General features: G+C 35.5%; 1 protein-coding gene and 1 long non-coding RNA gene across 5 annotated transcripts in view; one reads left to right on the top strand and one right to left on the bottom strand.

Annotated features, from left to right (window-relative positions):
- The window catches only part of LOC106039583 (uncharacterized), an 82306-nt gene that overhangs the window by 12310 nt on the left and 48995 nt on the right, over positions 1-21001 (top strand). The gene's annotated exons all lie outside the window — the stretch shown is intronic.
- NETO2 (neuropilin and tolloid like 2) overlaps positions 16444-21001 on the bottom strand; it is a 32520-nt gene continuing 27962 nt past the window's right edge. For 2 of the 4 annotated variants that reach the window (XM_048073401.2, XM_048073396.2), the window contains 2 exons: positions 19807-20364; positions 16444-17814 (listed from right to left, as the gene is read on the bottom strand). In XM_048073401.2, the coding sequence (XP_047929358.1) occupies positions 17699-17814; positions 19807-20364 (674 nt within the window). In that variant the 3' untranslated portion in view covers positions 16444-17698. Of the gene's footprint in view, positions 17815-19358; positions 20365-21001 lie in introns of those variants that run through there. The other 2 variants (XM_048073397.2, XM_048073400.2) reach the window with 2 other exon arrangements.

Below are 21001 nucleotides of genomic sequence, written 5' to 3'. Positions count from 1 at the left end.
TCTGCTGAAATTTTTGAATAGCTGTTGTGAACAGTAATGCTCATTTTCTCACTGTTACAAGACTTCTCAATATCTGTTTCTTCATACCTTCTTTTTTCCCTTTCATATCCCAATATCCTATTTGATGTGATGCCTGTAAATGAAGTGTAAGACACTCCTGAATTATGTGTATCATTAAAGAGTGAGTTTAAATATATAAAAAGGGGGATTTAATTAAAACCTGACACTGAAAGTTTTATATACTTTGTAATGTTCTCAAGTTGATGAATATTTAAACTTGGACTCTTATTTGTGTTCAGTCAAACATGCCTCGTGTTCTTAACTGCTGGTATTAAGTTCCACAGCTGAATACGTTCTTATGAACACAGGCAAATTCGCAACTGTTTAAGGAGCTTCCCCGTTCCCACTTGTGCTTCTACAGTGATGAAACAGGACAAATTTTACTGCTGTTGCAATTGCTTTTCTTTACTGGGATGGGGACCTTTGCTTTAATTTTTGTTTTAGTACCTGTCCAGAAGAATAGGGTTTAGTCCAGAACTGTATTAGTATTAATTTCAAATAAAAAGTCTGTAAAAAAAGTAGTGTTTTAGTTCACTTCAACTCCAAGTTGCTCAATAATATCTATCCTTTTGTTCTGTTGTCTTTATTTGCTGCAGAAAATAAATTTTTTCTTATCCTTTAAAAAGTTAGCACAATAAATCCTGTTACAGAGGAGAAATTACAGCTGGCATACTCCATCTTGGATCTTCAAGAACAGCAATTTATTTTTGCTGCAATCAAGAACCAGTGTAAACAATGGGGAAAAAAGGAGTATGTTTCTCTTGTGCTCTGTCTTCCCTGTAAGCCTCAGGAAACACTGAGGAAAGTGAACTTGTAACTAAAATGGAATGTAGAGCACTGGGAATTGGGGAAGGGTATAGAAGTAGAGTGCATATAGCAGTTTTGCCGGCAAGAAATTTAATGAGGACTTTTTTTTCAGAAGTTTAGACCTGTATTTATATAACATAGGAATACTTAGAGGCCTTGTGTGTCAAAACCAAAAATGCCTGTAATTTCATAAAAGCTAAAACACCAGTGATGATTACTGCTTTGGTAAATTTGGACAATGCATATGTATGAATATTTGCAAAAAGTTATTTGAAAAATAACTGAATTTGTGGTTCTGCTGATGCTGTTACAACAGTGTTTATGTAAGGCTGTACTGTCTGATCTAATATTGTCTAAAATACAGTCTTGTAGTCGTCTGCTCAGCATCATTTCAGGGCAACCTCATTACTTCCTTTCTGACCTTCATCAATAGCTTGGTTCCAAGATAGTGTCCTGAAAGGCTAGGTGGCTAATACATCTCTCCTTCTTATTTAAGTGTTCCTTTGATGTTTCAGAACTTCGTTGCTCTTTCTGTGTGCTATCCCAGTGGCACCTGGACACCAATGCAGCACTTCCAGTTGTATACCAGGATACCCTAAACATTCTTCTCACTGCCTGACTTGCATTGCTTAGTTACTAGTCTCAGCTTGTAAAATCCACAGCTTTAGTCTCTTAGAGTTCCAGGCCAGTAATAAAATCGATAATGCAGAGCAGAGCTGAATGCATGAGCAGAATTTGCAGAAGAAACTTGTATAGCACCCATTAGCAGTTTGCCTTCTATGAAAATGTTACTGCATTCATTACAGGGCTAAAGATATCCTCCTGATCTGATGGTTGAAAAACTGAAGTAAAAAATTATGGTAAAGGAGCAATCATGCTTTCCCTAATTTTCAATAATAAAAAGCATATAAACTGCATTAGTGTTTTGCATCTGTGTCCTTTAAAGGCTGTATGACAGCACAGGATGAGTTAGTTTTCTGAGAAAACTAATGGGGGTGAGCATAGGAATAGTTTCCTGCTGTAAATTATATTCAGAAATGTATTTATACTTTCTAAAGCTCTACTGTCCTGATAACCTCATATGCTAAAGGTAATCCTTATGTGTATAAATATTAGTGATGTTTCACATTCAACCTTGGTGATAGCTCCACAGGAACAGCAAGATCCAATTGTGCAGTAGTTCTTTCATTTTAGTAGAGATTAAAAATAATAATAATAAAAAAAAATCAAACCAAAACAGGAAATCTATACCGAGATCTACGCAGAGGGTTGTACCATCCAAGTCTGAGATACCTAGAGATAAATGTTACACTTACCTTCTAGTATCTTTATTTTCTGTCTGTTCTGAATCTGAATATGTATTGTAAAGGAGGAAAACAGCTTGACCCACAATCTGTGAAGTGTTATTTTCTGTAGTGCCCTCAATCACTGCACTGGGCTGCTAGGTCATCTGGGAAAGATGAGGCAGGACGGCCTGTTGTGAGACAGTCCTGCCGATTTTCACTTCATACTTTGGAGGAGCTTTTTTCCAGCCTAGCTGCAGATAATGACTGTTCCTATATCTTTGCCCCTACCTAGACCTTAGCAGCCATCACATTCTCCAGGAGTCTGTCTCCTTCAAATCTTTAAAGCATATTCATCCAGCATCCTGTAAGTCCTAGCACCCCTTTAACTTCAATGAGGCAGGGAGGGGTCATTACTTTTACTGATAAACTGCTTACTGTCATATGCTTTTTTAGTTCAGTTTCCTTTTGCTTATCTCAGTATTGTTTGTAGCTTATCTGTAAATAATACCAAAACAAGAAAAAGAAAACAAACAAAGAGAAATAAGACTTTTCTTCACTTTTCTTTTAAGATATCATATATACTTTAGGGTTGTTAGAGCTTATGATACTGTTTCACTGCGCAACCTGGATAGATGTGATGAACATCTTTGCCAAAACAGAAGCTAATGTTCAACTATCGTCTCTAAAGCCTATGATTGGAGGCTGAATAAAGTAGCATGAGACAGCTTTGTTTTGTCTGGGTTGTATAGAAGCAGAATTTTCAAACTAACAGGGATGGGGAATGTTATAGTTTGACTATATTAGAGCAGCGTTGGTAAAAGTTGCTAGAAATATCCCATAGTAGTCCATATTTTGCTTTCCTTTAATGTAGTATATTTAGAATAATTATTCTTACAGAAAAAGAAGAATTATATTTAGTAACCTGTTCGAGGGGAGGGAGGAGCACAGGGGGAGAGAGGGAGGCAGGTGGTACCTGATTTTCATTTCATTGAACTATTTATGTAGCTTTTGTGTAGAAATCACCTATAGAGTTTACAATTTCTATTCTAGCCCTCTTTCCCTGTGAGAGCAAAATGTGTGCATAGCCTTTTGAGCTTTCTCTCCTGTTGTGGTTCTGTATAAGCAACAATGGAACTTACAGCCTTTCATCTTTTTTTTTTTTTTTTGTAATCTACTTTCATAGCCACAGGTATAAATGAAATCTTTGTTTCCATTTTCTCTAATTTTCTGCTTAGTTTCCATCAAAGCATTCTTGGAGGCTTTAAATAATCCATTACTGTGATGCTTTTTTCTTGAAAAGTTATGGGCTTTGTTTGATCAGGGAATGGATATATGTTTTGTTCAATACCATAACCTATAAATTGCCTTCTTGCCTGAACTGTTTTTTTTTTTTACTTTCTACCTAAAAGACAACTGCTCACTCTGTATACCAACAGTCATTTCCTGCCTCCTAATGTAACCGTTCCACCCAGTGGTATACTTGACCTGCCTCGTCAGCCCACCATGCACCTACAACAGCAGGCATGGTCCTGTGCTGAGCGCCGCCTTGGGGGGGCTCCTAGGTGGGGCAATGACACATGGCTGTCAAGTGGTGGCTTTTATGATGATGTTTTCTGATGAAATATTTCACTCCAAGTCAACACTTGTGTAGTAGGTATTGTCATCTGCAGTCAGTATGGGGGGAGGGAAGGGAGCAAGAAGGTTGGCATGGAAAAGATACCAATTAAAAATTTGTAATTAGCTTCATATGTGTTAATGGTTAGGTACACTTAGTAGCTACCTAAATTTCCCCTGGTGCTCTCATCCACTAGTTACTCTGACTTGAGACAAGCTGAATCAAAGTGAGGAAAAAGCAAGCTAAATAGATGTAAGCCAGCAAAATGAGATACCTCCATTTAATATCAAGTACAGTAATTAACCCTTGCTGTCATTCTCTGTGACTATTCCAACTATTATGGAATTGTGTTGGTTTAAATTGAATCATAATTCACAGTTACTACCAAGCTTTAATTTGGATGATGCTGTACAGAAACAGAGTTTGTTCTTGTTCCTGCCTGTCTGGTGTTTGTTTCTTCAGAAAGACAAAGGAACACAATTCACCTGGCCTTCTCTGCTCCAGAATGGATTTTTCTCATTACTGTTATCCTCCTTCACATCAAAAGTTTAATCTATCTTGCGACTGCTTTTTATTTTGTTTTTAGTATCATCCTTGTTAGAAGTGGGAAGAACTGTACCCAGAACCAGATTACATGAGAGTACCTGAGAGGCCAGGAAATGACTATATAAAAACTGTAATTGTTTATAAATGTTTACTCCAGAAGAACATGACCTGAATAACGAACATCACCTATTAATCTGCTGCCAAAATGCTAGCATCAGCAAAGTCCCTATAGCACAAAAAAATCCAGTATTCTGGTTGTAGACAACTTGAAAAGATCTTTTTCTAATATACTATTCGTATGTTCAACTTTGTGGGTAATTTTTCTTTCTTTCTTTTTTTTTTAATTTAAATATAATACATTGTAATTTCTCATATTTCAGGACTAGGGTAAACAAGGAAGCATAAAGAAATCAAAATCATAAAAGATATGATATCTATGTAGTCAGGATCCTGCTATTGTTCCTACCTTAACATTGTTGCAAAATATATATATATATATATATTTCCATTTCAGTTTTTCACTGTAGGCAACTTTAAATATAACTTTAAAGATCTCATTAATTTCTCTGCTTTTGTTTCTTTAAACTGTAAATTTGCTATCTGAGATAGAGACTTGTTAAGAGCATCATGCCTTTTATCATTAAAGAGATGCTGTGGTCATATTTTTCTTTTTCTGCACTTTATGTAACCGTATGCCATAAAACAATTTGCCACAGAAAAATTATATATGCTTTATAGCACGATAGAGTAGTGGTTGTACTTCACCTAGAAGCAGCAGTAAGTAGTCCTATGCACCAACTGGAAGGTAGTCGGCTTTTTGGAAACAATAATTTTTGTGTCAACTGTCTTTGTCTTTCCTTCTTTGTAGTCTAGGTAAAACAGTTACTTGTGTGTTTTTTTTAACACTCTTTTGTTGTTATTTTTTTCTTTTTCTGTGCTGTGAAAGAAATTCTGGCCAATCACCACAATCTTGTTTTTAAGGAGAGTATAATGAAGAAAAATGCAGTTCCTTTTCAACTACGTACATGCGGTCTTGCTTCTGGAGTGCAGGACAGCAAAGTTGAAAAGACTAAGGAGAACCTGTTTAATGTCTGCTGTAACACTTTGAAATAGATCTGAATCTTATAGGAAATGAGTATTGCCACACCATTTATAAAGTTCAGAGCAGAGAGTTAACATTTTAATACTGCATCTGTGGAAAAAATATTTCCTCTCACCCACCCCTCTTATAGAACTAAGCCTTTACTTTAACATTTGGCAAATATAGAACTTGATGTTTGGCTTTAAGTAAAGAATAGAGTCTAAAGCTCCAGTTGGTACCAGCAAAATTGTTTTCCTAATTTTTGCAACTGAAAAGTAGTATGTTTCTCACAGATGAAGAATAAAACTCTGCTAATTAATAGATTTAATCATTTGTTGTCAAACGACTAAGCCAAGAAAATATAGTGAAGAATGGCAGAACTGGGAAGGAAGTCCACAGCTCCTGAAATAAGAACTAGTACTCTATCTTCTGAAACTTGACTGTATCAGTAATCCTTTCCAATCAGTATTTGTAATTTAGTTGGAGTACAGTTGTGTGAGTAAAACTGCACTCCTTACAAAATTTTTGACATTGTTGAAGTAGTTGAATTTTGAATGACACATAAATAAGTGCACCTGTATTCATGACTTTTCCTAATTAGAGTCCACTAATGTAATGGGTGCAGGAGTTAGGTACTTGGCTAATAACTCTTCTTCCATATTAATGCTATGATATAGTACTGGGTATTACTAGAGCATCACATGACAACAAATAATTTTTTGAAGTCTGTTCTTTGCTTATTTATTTGGTCCTCAACATGCTTTAGCTGGCATTAATGGAGGAACATAAGCCTTTCGTTTGTATGCTTATCAGGATGTAAAAGAAAAGGTTCTCCTCTGATTCTTACCACTGTAAACTGTGGCCAGTCTAATGAAATAAGTGAGCTATAAGACTTCTGCAAATGAAGTAAGCAGTATTTATCTCTCTCTCTTCCTACTCAGTCTTTTAACTTGAATGAGAAATTTAGATAAAGTAAATAACTCTTCCATGGTCAAAAATGGAAAAAATCATTATTGTAATGGTTAAATGGGCATTGCATGCCCTCTTTTTTGATTAATTTCTGCCTTCGCCCCCTGACTTAAAAGCCTGAAATGTACATTAATGTAGCAAATAAGCGAACTACTGTCCTGTGAAAGCATTTTCTAAAAGCCTCTGTTCTGGGAGGGACACAACTGAGGCATCATTCCTTCTTCTAGAGTAACTCAGAATTCAGAGGAAAATTCTTATGTTCTATTTCCATGTAAGCTGTGTAGGCAGCTTAAAAGTAAATTGTTTTTAAAAGTACAAACAAGTGAAATGGCTTCTCAGTGAATGTTTGGAGCAGGAAATTTCTGTGGTGTTTCCAGTTCTTCCACATAAAAAGATTAAACACTGACAACGGGGTAAAGCAAAAGCTGTGACAATAAAGTACCCTATTTTTTTTCTTTGAAGGCTGATTGATGTCATTCAAGCTTACCGCTCCATTCCATTGTTTGAACGTCTTTATTTTCTAGATGTCCATACATTATTAGTAGGTAATGCTGATAGTAAGCTCCTAATAAAACAGCGAATATTTACCTCCTGCGTTCTATTTTGAAATATTCTTGGAAGAATCAGATTTGCCTGTATTTGTGAGGGTTTTTAGCAGTAAAAATGAAGAACTTCGTCTTTCATCTATTTTACACAGCATCAGGATCATGAGTGATGTGAGCATCTCTGCAGTCTATATTTGAGTAAAACATCCAGTGGTGTCAGCATAGGAAAATTAGATCATTAGTTGGGTAAAAACATTCACTGGTAATAAATGAAACAAATATTGCTGTAGAAGACTGCAGTGTTTCAATAAAGCTGTAGGTTTTGTTGTTGTTGTTTTAACTCTAGAAAAGTAAGTTTTTCCCAATTTTCAGCTTTCTCTTGATGTTAGAGAGACACAAGAGTGCAATGCTTTGGGTTATATATATGCAATTGACTTTTTCACCCCTTTCTGGATTGTCATTGTGTAGTATCTGTTCAGATACCTCAATAACTTAACCTTTATGTGTATGTATTTATATATATATACACACACTTTCCCACTTAGATTTTTCCCTTTCTGAAAGATTCATGACAAAGACTTTTTTTCAAAAACCTTTAAAAAGCAGTAGGAATAATCACCTGATCATATGTGGCATTTTGCTTATTTAGCTTAGCTGTTGGGGACAGAAAATCTGATTTAATTCAATTGGGAAATTGTTCTTTCAAGTTTAGGATTCTGGTTATTAGCCATTAATATTCATACAAAGTCTTCCTTAAAAAAAATAAAAAATAAAAAATAAATCAATAAGCACATCTGACCTTAGTAACAGGGCCGTGCTGTTAATCAGTAGTGTTGCTAATGTAATATATTACTCTTCAAAATAAAACTCTAGATGTTTGGAGCTCTCTGGAAGTCTTTAAACTTGTATGTGGATTAGCGTTGAAAAATATTTTAGTCTGTTCAGTAAAGCTACTGTCTAGCTATTATTTGTAGGGGATACAGATTTAGTTCCTTAGGAGATTGTATGACTTTTGCCCCCCCAAATTATATAGCACCCAAATATTATTTTCTGGCACTTTTCTGGCAATTAGAAATTTTTGGCTTTTTTATTTTATCAATATAAGTTAAATCTTTTTCAAATGAAAAACTTTTAAAGCAAGTCAGTCTTAGTTACAGTAAACTTTTTTCTTTCATGTAAAGGAATTCCCAGATGAGAATTACTATGTCCTTTTGGGCTTTTAGCAATATTGGCACTATGGTATTGCTGTGTTCGTCGTGTAGTACCAATATCAAACAGAGCAGGGGAAGGAATGAGAATCTGATAGATACTAGTTACTGACTTTTCATTGTGTTTTCAGCTCTTCATGTTCTTTTAAAACTTATATTTTAATTCATGATGATCTTTTTTACTGATCTCTAATATGAAATAAATGAAGATTTTAAATATTGAGAAGTAAGGTAATACACCTTTTTTCATTGTTACCCAATTAGGAATAGGCCTAGGAACATTTCTGAAAATGACAGAAGCTGTCCCTTTTGGGCAGCTACAAGGAGGAGAGAGGCATCCTGGAGGGAGGACCAGGAGGTAGACCAAGAAAATATCAAAGATATTTCTGGCTGTATCATGTGTGGCTCTGTCTAAACTATGCCTATATCTTGTACCACACCACAGAATACTGTAGTTTGTGTGGCTGACCTAATTTACTTGGATAAAAGGTAAAAGAAAGATAGGACAGGAAATCCTACCTTAACTTGCTCCTTGCTCTCTATTTGGGAAGTTGTTAATTTGAAGAAGCATCTCAGTAACCATCTTTGAACCACTCTGAGCTGAAGTGTATTAGGAATCCCTCATGTTTACTGCACAACAGAAGCATGGCTTCTTTCCCTTTTCTGCTGGCAACATTTGTGTCTCTCTCTGGTCTAGTTAGCTTTTGACCTGAGACAGTCTGTTTTCATCTCAGAATTTCAAATTCAATGAGATGGTTTCTGGTCCCAGGTGTCCTAATCTGGATGGAACCAAGGATTTTCATTTATGCCAGTGTATCTGAAAAGAGGAGTTAACTCAAAGTTATTTTTAAATGCTTTTATGGTAAAACAACTTTATTAAAAAAAAAAAAAAGCACCACCACCACCACCACCACCACCACCAACAAAAAACACCATCTCCAAAGGTGAAGAAATGATTTTAATGGCCAAAGAGATGCTATAAGAAACTTTTTGTGGACTTTAAAAATGAGCAATAGCATTATCTTAATCGTAGAGAAGGGTGGGTTTTCTTGAACTCATACTATTGGGGCTCATAATTAGTAATAACTGTAACAATTTAAAACTTTGAAGTTTAGTTACAGATATCTGAATCTACCTTTTCAGGACTTTAGGGGAAGATATGCACCACTTGTCATGTTTCTGAACTGACCCATGGGTGACCTTGGCATTTCTCTAACATGCAATTTATATTTGCATACAGAGATAATGCCTGAATAGGTCTTGCCACTCCCATATTTCAGTATTACTACTTTTATTTTACAGGTAGATAACTAATTCTGATAGGTAAAATGATTTCCCCTCTCATTATTGAAAGTTTATAGGAAAATGAATTTAGATCTGAGTGCTTGACTCTGGCGTTCATTTGTGCTTCCCTTGTTTGTAAGGATTGAGTTGCAGATTACTTGGAGGGGGGACAGGGAGGAGTGGAGATGAAGGGAGTGGGAAAGAGGTGATCGATGAATACCCAAGAATGCAAATATTTCAACGAGACTAGAAGCTGATAGTAGCCAGGGAGTGGGAGAACATCAGACAGTATGATTTCTCTAACTAGAGGGGTAGTGTTCCCTCTAAAATAGCAGGTGACCTCTTAAGAGCCGACAGCAATTTGCTTGAAAATGCTGATATTTGATATGTCAGAATAGTGCAAAAATGAGATAGCTTTGACTCTTAGAATAAATGGATTTTTAAAATCTATTTCAAATTATATGAATAGAAGGATTTCCCCCCAGGTTTTGGACTATCTCCACACATATATTGTCGTCTTGTCCTGAGGTTTGTGTTCATACTTCTATAAGTCTGTATAATTGAGACTTTTACTTTTGTTTTCCCTCATCTCATGTCAGTCAGAATTGTTTTCTATAAAATGTGGACTAAGTCCACAGATATCTTCATAGATCTTTTCAAGAGGCTTATTAGAATAGTACATAATTTAGTCATTTATTTTTATTTTTAATCCTTGAAGGTAGAAGAAATCTGGGGAGATGATCTCATTCTCTGAACATGACCTCAACCATTAGAAAACTGTAGAGCATTAGCTACTCTCCTGAAGCACTTGGAGGGCTAGTGGCTGAAGAGCACTATACCAAAGTTTTTGGTTATTACAAAGAACAAACTCTCCTTAGTGTCATAGGTAGATGTCATGTAATGCAGGAAATGATGAGGGCACAGGTTTCAAATGAGTAGTTTGTGAATTCCTGGGCAACAATTGTTTGTGAGTGTTGTTTTTTTTACAACACTCCAGACTTGAAGTCCAATGTTACTGGGTTATAGTTCTGATTAACAAAGGCAGCAAAAAGGATTTTTGTGACAATATCATTTGAATTGGGTGTTGAATATCTTACAATTAAAGCCTTTTAATAAGAAATGATTATCCCTTAATATCTGTACTGAATATCTATTTTCTTGAAATAAATTGGTTGTGGCTGTTTGCAAAATTTAATTTCTCTTAAGCATGGGTATTGAAAAATAATCATTAGTTGCATGTATGGGATGTAGCGTCATTCCTGTGGGCAAGCTGTGAGCATAAGAGAAAGTAGCAGCAATTCTTTGACTTCATGTATATACATATATATATATATATATATAAAAGGAAAAAAAAAAGCAACATGGTGACTGGCGAAATGACTTACTGTACTTCTGAAATAAAATGTGTTATATTTCATACCACATACAAAGCAATAAAGCTGTACAGTGATATCTTTCCACACTGATAAGAACAAGCATTTATATAACTGGTTGTCTGTATCCTTTGGCCTGAGAATTGCCTTTGTTGTTCAGTAAGTTAGGAAGATGCTTTGAAAGTTTTTGTAGTTGCAGTAAAGGGATGGGGTGCTGGGGTGGGGAGAAACAGGGCATCAGTCATAAGTCAGGACATGAGGACTCTTCTTGGCATGCAGTATGCACATCAGAATGAGATGTTTGCCTTTATCATTATTTTTTCAGACAGAACCAGGATCCTGCTGAAGTAGTCAGTTCATATAGCCAGTTTGCCTGCCTGTGTGATGGACAGCTGCCTGTTTCTGAGCTTTACGTCCCTGACACCAGGCTCAGGGTGGAACAAAGAAGTGGTAGAGTCAGCAGGCGAACAGGAGGAGGGAGAGGCAGCATCACAGTTACACAGAAATTGGAGGAATCCCAATCCATACTTTGATTAGATTTACTTAGGCACCTTTCATTGAATGGTAGGGAATGGGTAAAATGTTGATTAACAAAGGCAGAAAAGGAGTTAATCGGGAATATCTCTTAATTGATTAGTAAGGGATCAAGCACTACAGCATTAGTGATATGAAACTTTTCCTGTATACCTGCATCTCCAGATAAATAATAAATGGTGTCAAAGTAAATTTTGCTGCTGATGCATTAGACTTTTTTTTTCCCTAAATGACAGTCTGTATTTTAGTTAGATATATTTGATGATGAAATAATTTAAAACAAGATTTCAAAGCATACAACTGGAAACAATCTTATGATCTCAGCAAAACCACCAAAACAAACAAAAAAGGCACCGAATCATCAACATTTAAACAAAATGTCTGTACCGATGTTTAAAAATAGTTTGGCTTCTCAAGGCCAAATCTGTTTTCAGACAGTTCCTTGCCTGAAAAGAATATGTTACCTCTAATATATTTTTGCCAGGCTAGCTCTCTTCCTTCTGCTTATCTCTTTCTGCTACAGACAGCTATTTATTTTATGATACAGGAGGCTTCTTCATTGGAGGCTGAACACACATTTTGTCACTAAGATGCTCTTGCAGGCTTATTCATTGCTTTTTGAATCCCTTAAATGTAACTGATGTAAAGAATGATAATGTTTTCTAAAGAACTCTCTAGCTTCTAAAACGCTCTTCATATTTTAGCAACGGCAGTCAACAGCAGCTATTCAACCTTAAAGTCATAAGAGAATGCAAATATTTGTACTTTAGTAATAATGATAATTGATTAGAGATTAGGCAAATTTATCTGAAAAAAAAATCAACAAAATTTCCAGTTTATAGTCAGATATCCTACAGTATAGAGCTACACTGGACATCATAGCTAGTGTAAAAAACAAACAAACAAAAAAAAACCACAAGGGGGAGGAGGAGGGTATAACTATTTTACCATTTTGATATATTTTTCCTTCTTGGAAAGACAGCCAGGGAGCTAGATGCAGAGAGGATTGACTTCTAACTGCTGGAACGACAAAAGACTTGCGGAAAATCCTAATTCCAAAGCCATGGATCTCAGGGCAGCTTTATTGCCTTTTGTATTCTCCCCTTCTCTGATGTTGTAGGTGACCGGGCAGGCCCTTGATTTCTGGTTGTTTATCCACTAAATCTTGCAGACTTTATTTCAGACCCTGAAACTTTAACTCTTTTCTGAGGAAATCAAAGATGTAGTCCCCCCCCCCCCCCCTCCCACCTTGGATATACATTATTAGACATTTTTGTTAAGGCTAGCCCTGGGTCTACAAGAAAAATTAACATTAATTTAAGATATTCTTCTACTGTTACTTGAAGTGCTTCTGTAATTAAAGAAAAGAAGGTTGCCTCACAGCCAGAAGACTAGTTTGTAAATCTCCTATATGAGGCAGACTGTTTCTTCTGCTTTGAGATAGGCTTGACTTTCTGCCAGTTCCTTCAACCATTCTAACCTGCTATTTGTAACTCAACAAGGCAATCAATCTGCATTTTCTTGCAAATTTACAGAAATAATTTTTTCATTGTACTGTAGATCTCAAGTGACTCTTCCATCTCTTTTTTCTTTGGCAATATTAATTCTGTCTAGTTCTATGACAAGGATAAGCCACGACCCCGAGTTGTGGTTCAAAGAAAACTGAGTTCAGTGAGTTATTTCTTCCCTTGGTAGTATTTGTTTGATAATTGTGGGTATTTTTGTTTTGTTTCTAACCTTTTCAGGAATAAACAACCACAGTCCACAACCTTTTTAGGAACACAAAATCAATCTAGGAATATCTTTTATACTTTCTACTTCTCGTAAGCTTTTCACTAAACTTTGAGGGCAGCTTGTTAATTTGAGCTCCTTGGGTGGTACTGTTGCTATAAACCACTTAGTAGCATTATTTGTGTTGCTGAGGGGAGGAGGGAGTACTGATAAAGAAGTGGTTTTGTGCTTTCTGTTTGTCTTGTTGAGCATTAGTGTTTGACAACTGAAGCAAAGGAGTGTTGTATGTGGTGCCCAGATGTTTTCATTAAATCCTGATGTCACACATCTGGTAACTTGTTGCAAAGTAAACTCTTCCATGAATGTATATAGTGCAGTTATTTATACTTCTATTAGTTGACGTTAAAACAGGTGTTTCATAAGTTTAAACACAGTAATGCGATATTTAAATCTACCCAGTGTTTGTTACAGCTTTGTGGACAAGGAATGCATGTGCTTGCTTTAGAAAAGCATTTTGTTTTCTGATGCTAACTAAAGTTGATACTATAGTGTGTGTATATTTAAAACAACAACACTTTTGTTCTAATAATCAGTAAGAAATATCTCGTTTTTGGGTTCTGCTAGTTCAAGTAAGGATGTGTTTCCCATATGCTGTCCTTACTCCCACTCTGATCTGGGAACTGCAGTGCAGTAAAGCTTTCCAAGTCTGCAGCTTTAATTATTAGTTCCGGGTCTTAAAGGCAAATAACTTAGTTTTCTACCTCTCTTGCATGAATTTTATGCTTAAGTGTACATACTGAAATTTGTCAAAACAGACATAAATGCAGAAACGTCTGGGAGAATATGATAACCTTAAGAGTCATAGAGTTCTAAAAACTACCCAATATAGGAGATTATTTTAAGCATCCATTACTTTTTTATTAGTTTATTATACACTTGAATTTTACATGCATATCTTGTGCTGGTTTTGTATATTCCAGAATTCCCTTCACAGTTCAGGATAAAACGTAATGACAATATAAGATAAAATGGCTTGTGCAGTTTTTATGCTTCTGGTAAGTGCAAAGCAAACATCTTCATTCTTTGGTCTTTGTTTTTTCGTTACTATTGAAAAATTAAAATGATTTGGCTTCACCTCAGGCCTTCAATTGCTCTGTTGGGTTATTAAACATGCAGTGGAAGAACCAGTAATGAGTAGTATTGCTTATGTACTTTGTCTGTTTGTTCCTTACAAATAGAAGATTCATTACAGCATCTATGAGAGTTGGGGTTTATTGACTTGTCTTTCTAAGAATCTCTTGTTCTCATAATTGCTTTCAAGAGTGTTCTTCTTGTTTTTCTGTTTCTCTTCCACACCCATTAATCACTGAATAGTTTTTTTTATATAATAATCAGCAGTAATTGAGAATGCTATCCAGTAAACTCTCAGTACTAGAATCTGGCGTTTTCCAAATTATTAGGAGTATTGAGGGTGTTTACTGAAGTGAGGGAAACTAACATATTGCTTAAATAGAATTGTATGCTTTATTACCTGGAGAGCAATTTGAGTGCATTGAAGGGTGAGTTAAAAATTGCATCAGAAATGTTCAGTGGTCAGTATTCTACTGTCTCCCATTTTGTATTTAGAACAAAGAATTATTTATTTTCAGCTCCCCTTCTGTTTCTGCGAATAGTTTTTTTCCTTCTTGTTTTTGTACATTTTGATGAACTTCACCAGTGGAACTGAAAGGAAGCCTGTGCTCTGTGTTATTCAGAGGTGAATGTGGTAGTTATTAAGGGCAAGTGTTATGAGCAAACTGAGTGTGATAATCAGGGGTAAAAAAAGCCCATTTTCTCACAATTAAGAAAAAAAAAAAGCCTTTTTAAATTCTGATATTGTTTTCCCACAAAATACTGGACTTTGAGTATTAGAAAACCAATTTACTTTGCTCCAGTTCAGCCATATTAATTTGAGGTTAAGGAGATAATCTCATGAGCTTTGAGTTTTTCTTGTAGTCTCTTACTTCTCCAGTGACAAATAAGCTGCACTATAAAACCAGAAATTAGCATAATGTTTAAACTCTGAAATGCTATGGTTTAATGATAAATACGTCTACAGTATAACTCTTGTTCCCTAAACATATCTGGGAGGAAGGGAGAAGCAACTTTTATGTAGGTGATAATGTAATTTGAGGCTAATTGTGAGATGTAAATAATATTATATTTCTATGAATAAATTAATAAAGTAATGAAATAAGATTTAAAACTTCAAAGATCTGTTTGGGTGGAGAGGAAGTAGTTGTGCAGAGAAAACAGTGTGGTGTTTACCATTGAAGTACTCTGGCAGCATTGACAGATCTTACCTCTCAGAAGGTGTTTGAGATTACAAAATAGCAAATTATATTTAAGGCAAAGCAAATTATATTTAATTATATTTAATTTTGAGGTGTACAGGTCTTTTGTACTATTACTTGGTTTATTATAATACTGGATTTTTTTTTTCTTGAGCAGAATTTGATGTAAATTTTATGGGCTTCTCCCGTATAAGAGCTATTACCATAAATTACATCATGGTAATGGAAAGACATACTAAGACTTTAAGTTCTTGCTTTGATTCTCCCTGGACTTGGCTCTGTAAGAAGAGACAGACTGATAAAAAATTAAGCTGTTTTATCTGGTATATAGTGGATTATCTTTGATAGATAGATAAGAGGGAACAAGTTGACAAGTAATAAATGCCTGTTGGTGTTAATGTATGAAACAGATGGAAAACATATTTTTGTTAAGCTGATTCTGTAAAGCGTAGCAAAGGAATTTGAATGTGAAAATAAACTTGCAATTCCGTAGTGACACAGAATCACATATTAGAGCATATTAACATGTGATTTATTTGTGTATTCATAGGAGGGATTTATCCTACATACAGTTATTGGAAACCCCGGGAACAGAAGTCTTAAAGATTCTAGCTTTTATTTTGTTAGATTGAGATAGGTTCTATAAATGTTTTCAAAACATGAATTAACTCAATGGTTTTCAGTTACAATGGGGTGAGGATTTTAAAATTAATGTTCAGCTGCAATGGCATGATGTCAAATAATGTAAAATCAGCTCATCTTTCAGTCTGACATAGATTATAAATGTGTTTTGGCAAGCAGTCCATAGATTTGAGCAATCTTAGGGCTCATACATAAACTTTGAAGGAAGGACATCTAAATATAAATAGATCTTCCTGGATGATCAGTCTCTGTATCTATTCACAGTAAAATGCAGTCAGCCACTCAGTAGAAAGTTTCAGTATAGCCATAAGAATTTAGTGGTTCCACTTCAAGATGTAATTTGCTCTTGACTTCTCAAATATAGATACTGATTTTTTTTAAAGTTATGCTGTTAGTAAGTAGCACTTTAGTGAAAAGATTATACTTAAATAGTTCAGAAATACAAATTTTATTATGATCTTTGATACTAAAAAAAATCTATTTAAGGACTAAATTGATTCGAGAATAAGGAAAGTATTTTTTCGTCAAGTATCAGGAGATGGGCTGCTAATAAACAGAATTGTCTGTACCAAGTAAAAACAAAACAGAATATATTTTAATGACTTAAACATTCTGCAAAGCGTTCACATGACAGGTGCTTTTTCTTGTAAGTCAATGACAGGTCTTTCCATAACTTTTCTTTTTACTGGTTTAATAAGAATAGAAAGTAATTCCTATCATACACCACTATAATTTGTATGTACAATGAAGGTCATAAATTCTACTCTGGACAAGAGAATTTCATGCTTTTTAAGGACAGATTAGTATGTCTGTGATCACTGAAACACTTCAGTCATTTCCAGCATGAAGGCTGAATTCCCACTGTCGTCATATCTGCAAACGTAGGCATCTCCTTACAGAACTTCTAGAATCACGGTTCTTGTTCACTTACTTTCATGTCAGCTGTAGATTTACTTTTACAACTTTTATCGAGAAGAAATAGTTCACGTTAAATGGTTTTATGTCTAAACTATAGAAGATAAAAATTAACTGTTTTGGTATTTATAAGTCATGTCATTGACCATTTCCTGGTCAGCGTGTATATAGGGAATGTATCTTTGCTTTCTTTGCTTACATGCATTCAGGGCTAACAGAAGGTATTGGGGATATGGGTAAAAATGAGTGCAAAATCAGAATGCTCCTAGAAAGGTATGGATTTTTGCCACAATATGGGTTGGGTTTGCTACTACTGAAATACTGGAACTCTCCTTTTTCAGAGTTTTCACTCTGTACTGGGAAACGGGCAGGTGTTAACTAGACAGGAGTATCTCAACTTTATGCTACAAACTAAAAAGTGCTGGGCCTGGGGATATTGGAAAAGGTTGCTTACAAGACGTAGCTGGTTAAGGGAGTTCACCTAGCTGCTCTAGGGTAGCAGAAAAGCAGCTGTGTTCTGACCATGTCACCAGGAAGTTGCAACAGAGATGAAAATATTATTTAGGCCATTCCAGAATTCTTCAGTAGAGTTTTTCCCCTTTTCTCCACAGACTTGCACTCTGCAGGGTTGCTGTTTGTTTTATTATTACAGGTTTAGTGTTCAAAGACAATATAACTTAGGAAAGAATAGGGACCATAATATTTTATCACATGGACAAATATACCTTATAAAGGAAACTTAATCATGCAAACCTAGCACTTACCAGAGTTATATGAACAAGAAGGACTCATGTAAAACTATGTATTTCTTGTTGAAAGAATCTGGAACTAAGTCTGAAGCAAATAACATTCTGTTCCATACAGGTAATGATGAGAGATTTATTACTGAAATCAATGAGAAGTAAATGAAATATGTCAATAAATGTTTTAATTAAATATACTAAAAAAATCAGGTCAAAATTAACTAGCTTTTTTTTAACACCTGCATGAAGTGCATCTAAAAAAAAAAAAAAAAGCCCACTTCTGTTGTTTCAAACTGAAATCTGTTCTGGGATAAGCACAAAAACTGAGACCAGGGTATAACCTTAGGGGTCTGATCTGTGACCTTCTGCCTAAGTTCTTTTAGATACACGGCAGGCTTAATTTTGAAGTTGTGAAGTGTTGAGGATAATCAATTCCCTCCCTCCCCCACCCTCCCAATTTCTTACATTTTGTACGATTTTGCATTTCTTTTTACGTTTTATAAACATTTGATTTTTTTTTCCATTCAATGAAAAATCAGTTTGTTATAGCTGTTGTTCATCTATTTTTAAGAGAAGAGGCTTCAGTTGCTGAGGTCATATACTAATTTTTGTACTGTAGTCAGCCCAACAAACATCTCACTGTAAATACGGTTTTATATACATTTCCAAATAAAGGCTATAACTAGTGCAAGCTGGTAGGTCACATTTAGTAAAAGGTTTCTTGTGAAGAAAATATCAGAATAAATCCAAACAAACCAGGGAATAAAATGTAGGCTAACGCAGAAGTCATATTAAGTATGCTTGGCAAATTGCGGTATACATGGCAGCAACTGCATGTTATTCGGAGCTGCTAAAACGGACAGTGAAACAAGCCTGTTGTACGGGTGCTAGATTTTGATTTAATAAATAGTCTATACAGTATCAAACTATATAAAAAGTCTAAAAAACACAATGAGAATTATTGTATTTGAAAAAACTGTTCTATATTGTAAAAATGTTAAAATTAGGTCCAAACCACCATTAAAAAAGGTATGAAATGTGCAATTTTTCAAGTGGCAACAAGGGGCATGAGAAAGGTTCCATAAAGGTTAACAAGAGTTGTTTGATTTCTCCTTGTTTCCCTGGTGATCACACATGTCAGAGCAATCCTGTTCAGGCAAATAGGACACGAGCTAAAAGTATCATCACTGATTTCAGTAGGGAAGATTGGCTGCATAAGGACTAAAAGGCTATTTTGAGAGAAATGTACAGTACAGTCTATTCATGTAAATACTTGGAAAACACAGGAACAGAATTATTTTCTAACTACAGAGCGGTGAAATCAGTGTAGCCACATGGATTTATAATACATGGCAGAATCTTTTAGAATCCTAAGCCTTCTTGAAAGCAAACAGTTTGAAGTCTGCATCTAGAATAACATGAGCGCTTGTGTTTAACCGCAAGCTGCGAGGGTCACATTCCCAAATGTACTAAAATTAATAAACCTCAATATCTTTTAAAAAGGCAGTAACCCCTTACACTTATTTCTCACAAAGCATAGAGTGAGGAACTGATAATTAAAGGCAATATAAATGGCAGGCAAGATGAAACAGATGGCTGTAATGTAACTCTTGAGTCTTAACTGGCACTTAACACTAACTCTTTCAATCTGACAAATACAATAAGACACCTATGTTGACATATACGTGGTGCACTTAACTACTTTTATTTATGTAACTGAGGTATTAAAATTGTCTTGAAAAGCAGACATCTAAATAAGAGAAAATGATGTGAAGAGAAGGGTAGTAGTCACTGTTTTTGCTGATCAATGACAGTGGTGGTTGTTGTTGCTGTCTTTCCCCCCAACATCCTTAACTTCCAATTTCCATGCAAAGTCTGGCTTGTTGCTCCACCGGACAGGTAGCTTGGGAGGATGGGAGGAAGTCCACTGTTCTTCAGCAGAAATTAGTTATGAAGACTTTCTTTCTTTCCTTTTTTTTTCTTTTCAAATGAAGTATAATAAGCTAAAAGTGTGTGCATCTCACACGCTGCATATAATACACTTTTAATATATACACTGTCCTTATACACAAGCATCCTCTATGTACACTGATAACACCTTAACTAGGAAATTAAAAGTCAATAGATAACGAACCTTGTGCTGTATCTTCTCTTCCTCTAACATAGATTTCACATGGAATTTCCTCCATCACCCTGTCTTCTATGACTTGCTCGGGGCAGTCATGCGCTTGTTTGAAAGTGTAGCTACTTTTCTTGAATGTGCTATTAAATGTTTTCATTGGCTGAGGTTGTGCAAAATCATTGCGGAAGGGAAGTTCCATGGAGCTGAGGTTTGTCCTGCTTTGTTTTATATTGGAGGCTTGAGAGCCACAGTGGTGGTCATGAATGCACCTGGAAGCTGTTGAAGAGCGCCTCATTTTCTGATAGTTTTCAAGTTCTTCTGATAAATCTGCCAAATCTGCAGAAATCTCTTTGTCCCTCAGTGAAAACAGTTCATAATGCGGAGGATCAAATACTTCCTGGAAACCGGTTTTATTGAAAGCAGTCTTGCAAGCCATAACTTTTTTGCGAGGTTGCTTTACTTGTACTAGAATTGAAATGATAAGAAGAACTAAAACTATCCCTGATGTGATACCAATGATTGTTCCATGTGTTCTGGTGATTTGTTCAAACAATCCAGCTTTTTTCCTTTCTGCAAAGAAAAAATGGGGATTATGAGAGTTCTTACTTTTCATATTTTGGACTGTATATTAGAACAAAGCAAGCTGCATTGTGATTGCCACGTAAGTGCTGTGCTATTAATGAAATGAATTCATGGTACTAGAGACTAGACCTGTATGATTTGTCATATTAGATCTGTGCATTTATTCAGCAAGTCTAATTCCCCATCTTCATTAGTGATGGTAATAACTCAGTTAGGGAAAGAGTGTGGGGAAAGGGGGAGCAAAAAACCTCAACCAACCTAAATAATATGGCACTTTTGGGTAGTACTTCATATGGAAACACACAAGATGGCAGCATCAGTACAAGATGGTTTTCCATACTTAAAATTCTTTTTTGGAGATTCAAATTTTCCAGTTAGGTTTCTGTTCTGTAAAAATACTTCATTTAGAGGACTGCAAGATTTCTCCAGTGATAGACTCTGCAACATTTGCTAGCGAGGGGAAAAAGCATTTAAGACTGTAGAAAAAAATGTTGCCTAAATGTTGCACATTTTCATCTATCAGGCTCCTGGCATCTGGATATGTCTGTTATACACTTAGGTACTCCACACGCAGTGCATGGAGAGAGTTGCATACCACCTTATGCAATGTAAAACAACCCATATA

This window comes from Anser cygnoides, chromosome 12, assembly GCF_040182565.1.
Source record: "Anser cygnoides isolate HZ-2024a breed goose chromosome 12, Taihu_goose_T2T_genome, whole genome shotgun sequence".
NCBI lineage: Eukaryota > Metazoa > Chordata > Aves > Anseriformes > Anatidae > Anser > Anser cygnoides.
This window is presented reverse-complemented; position numbering and strand designations above follow the sequence as displayed.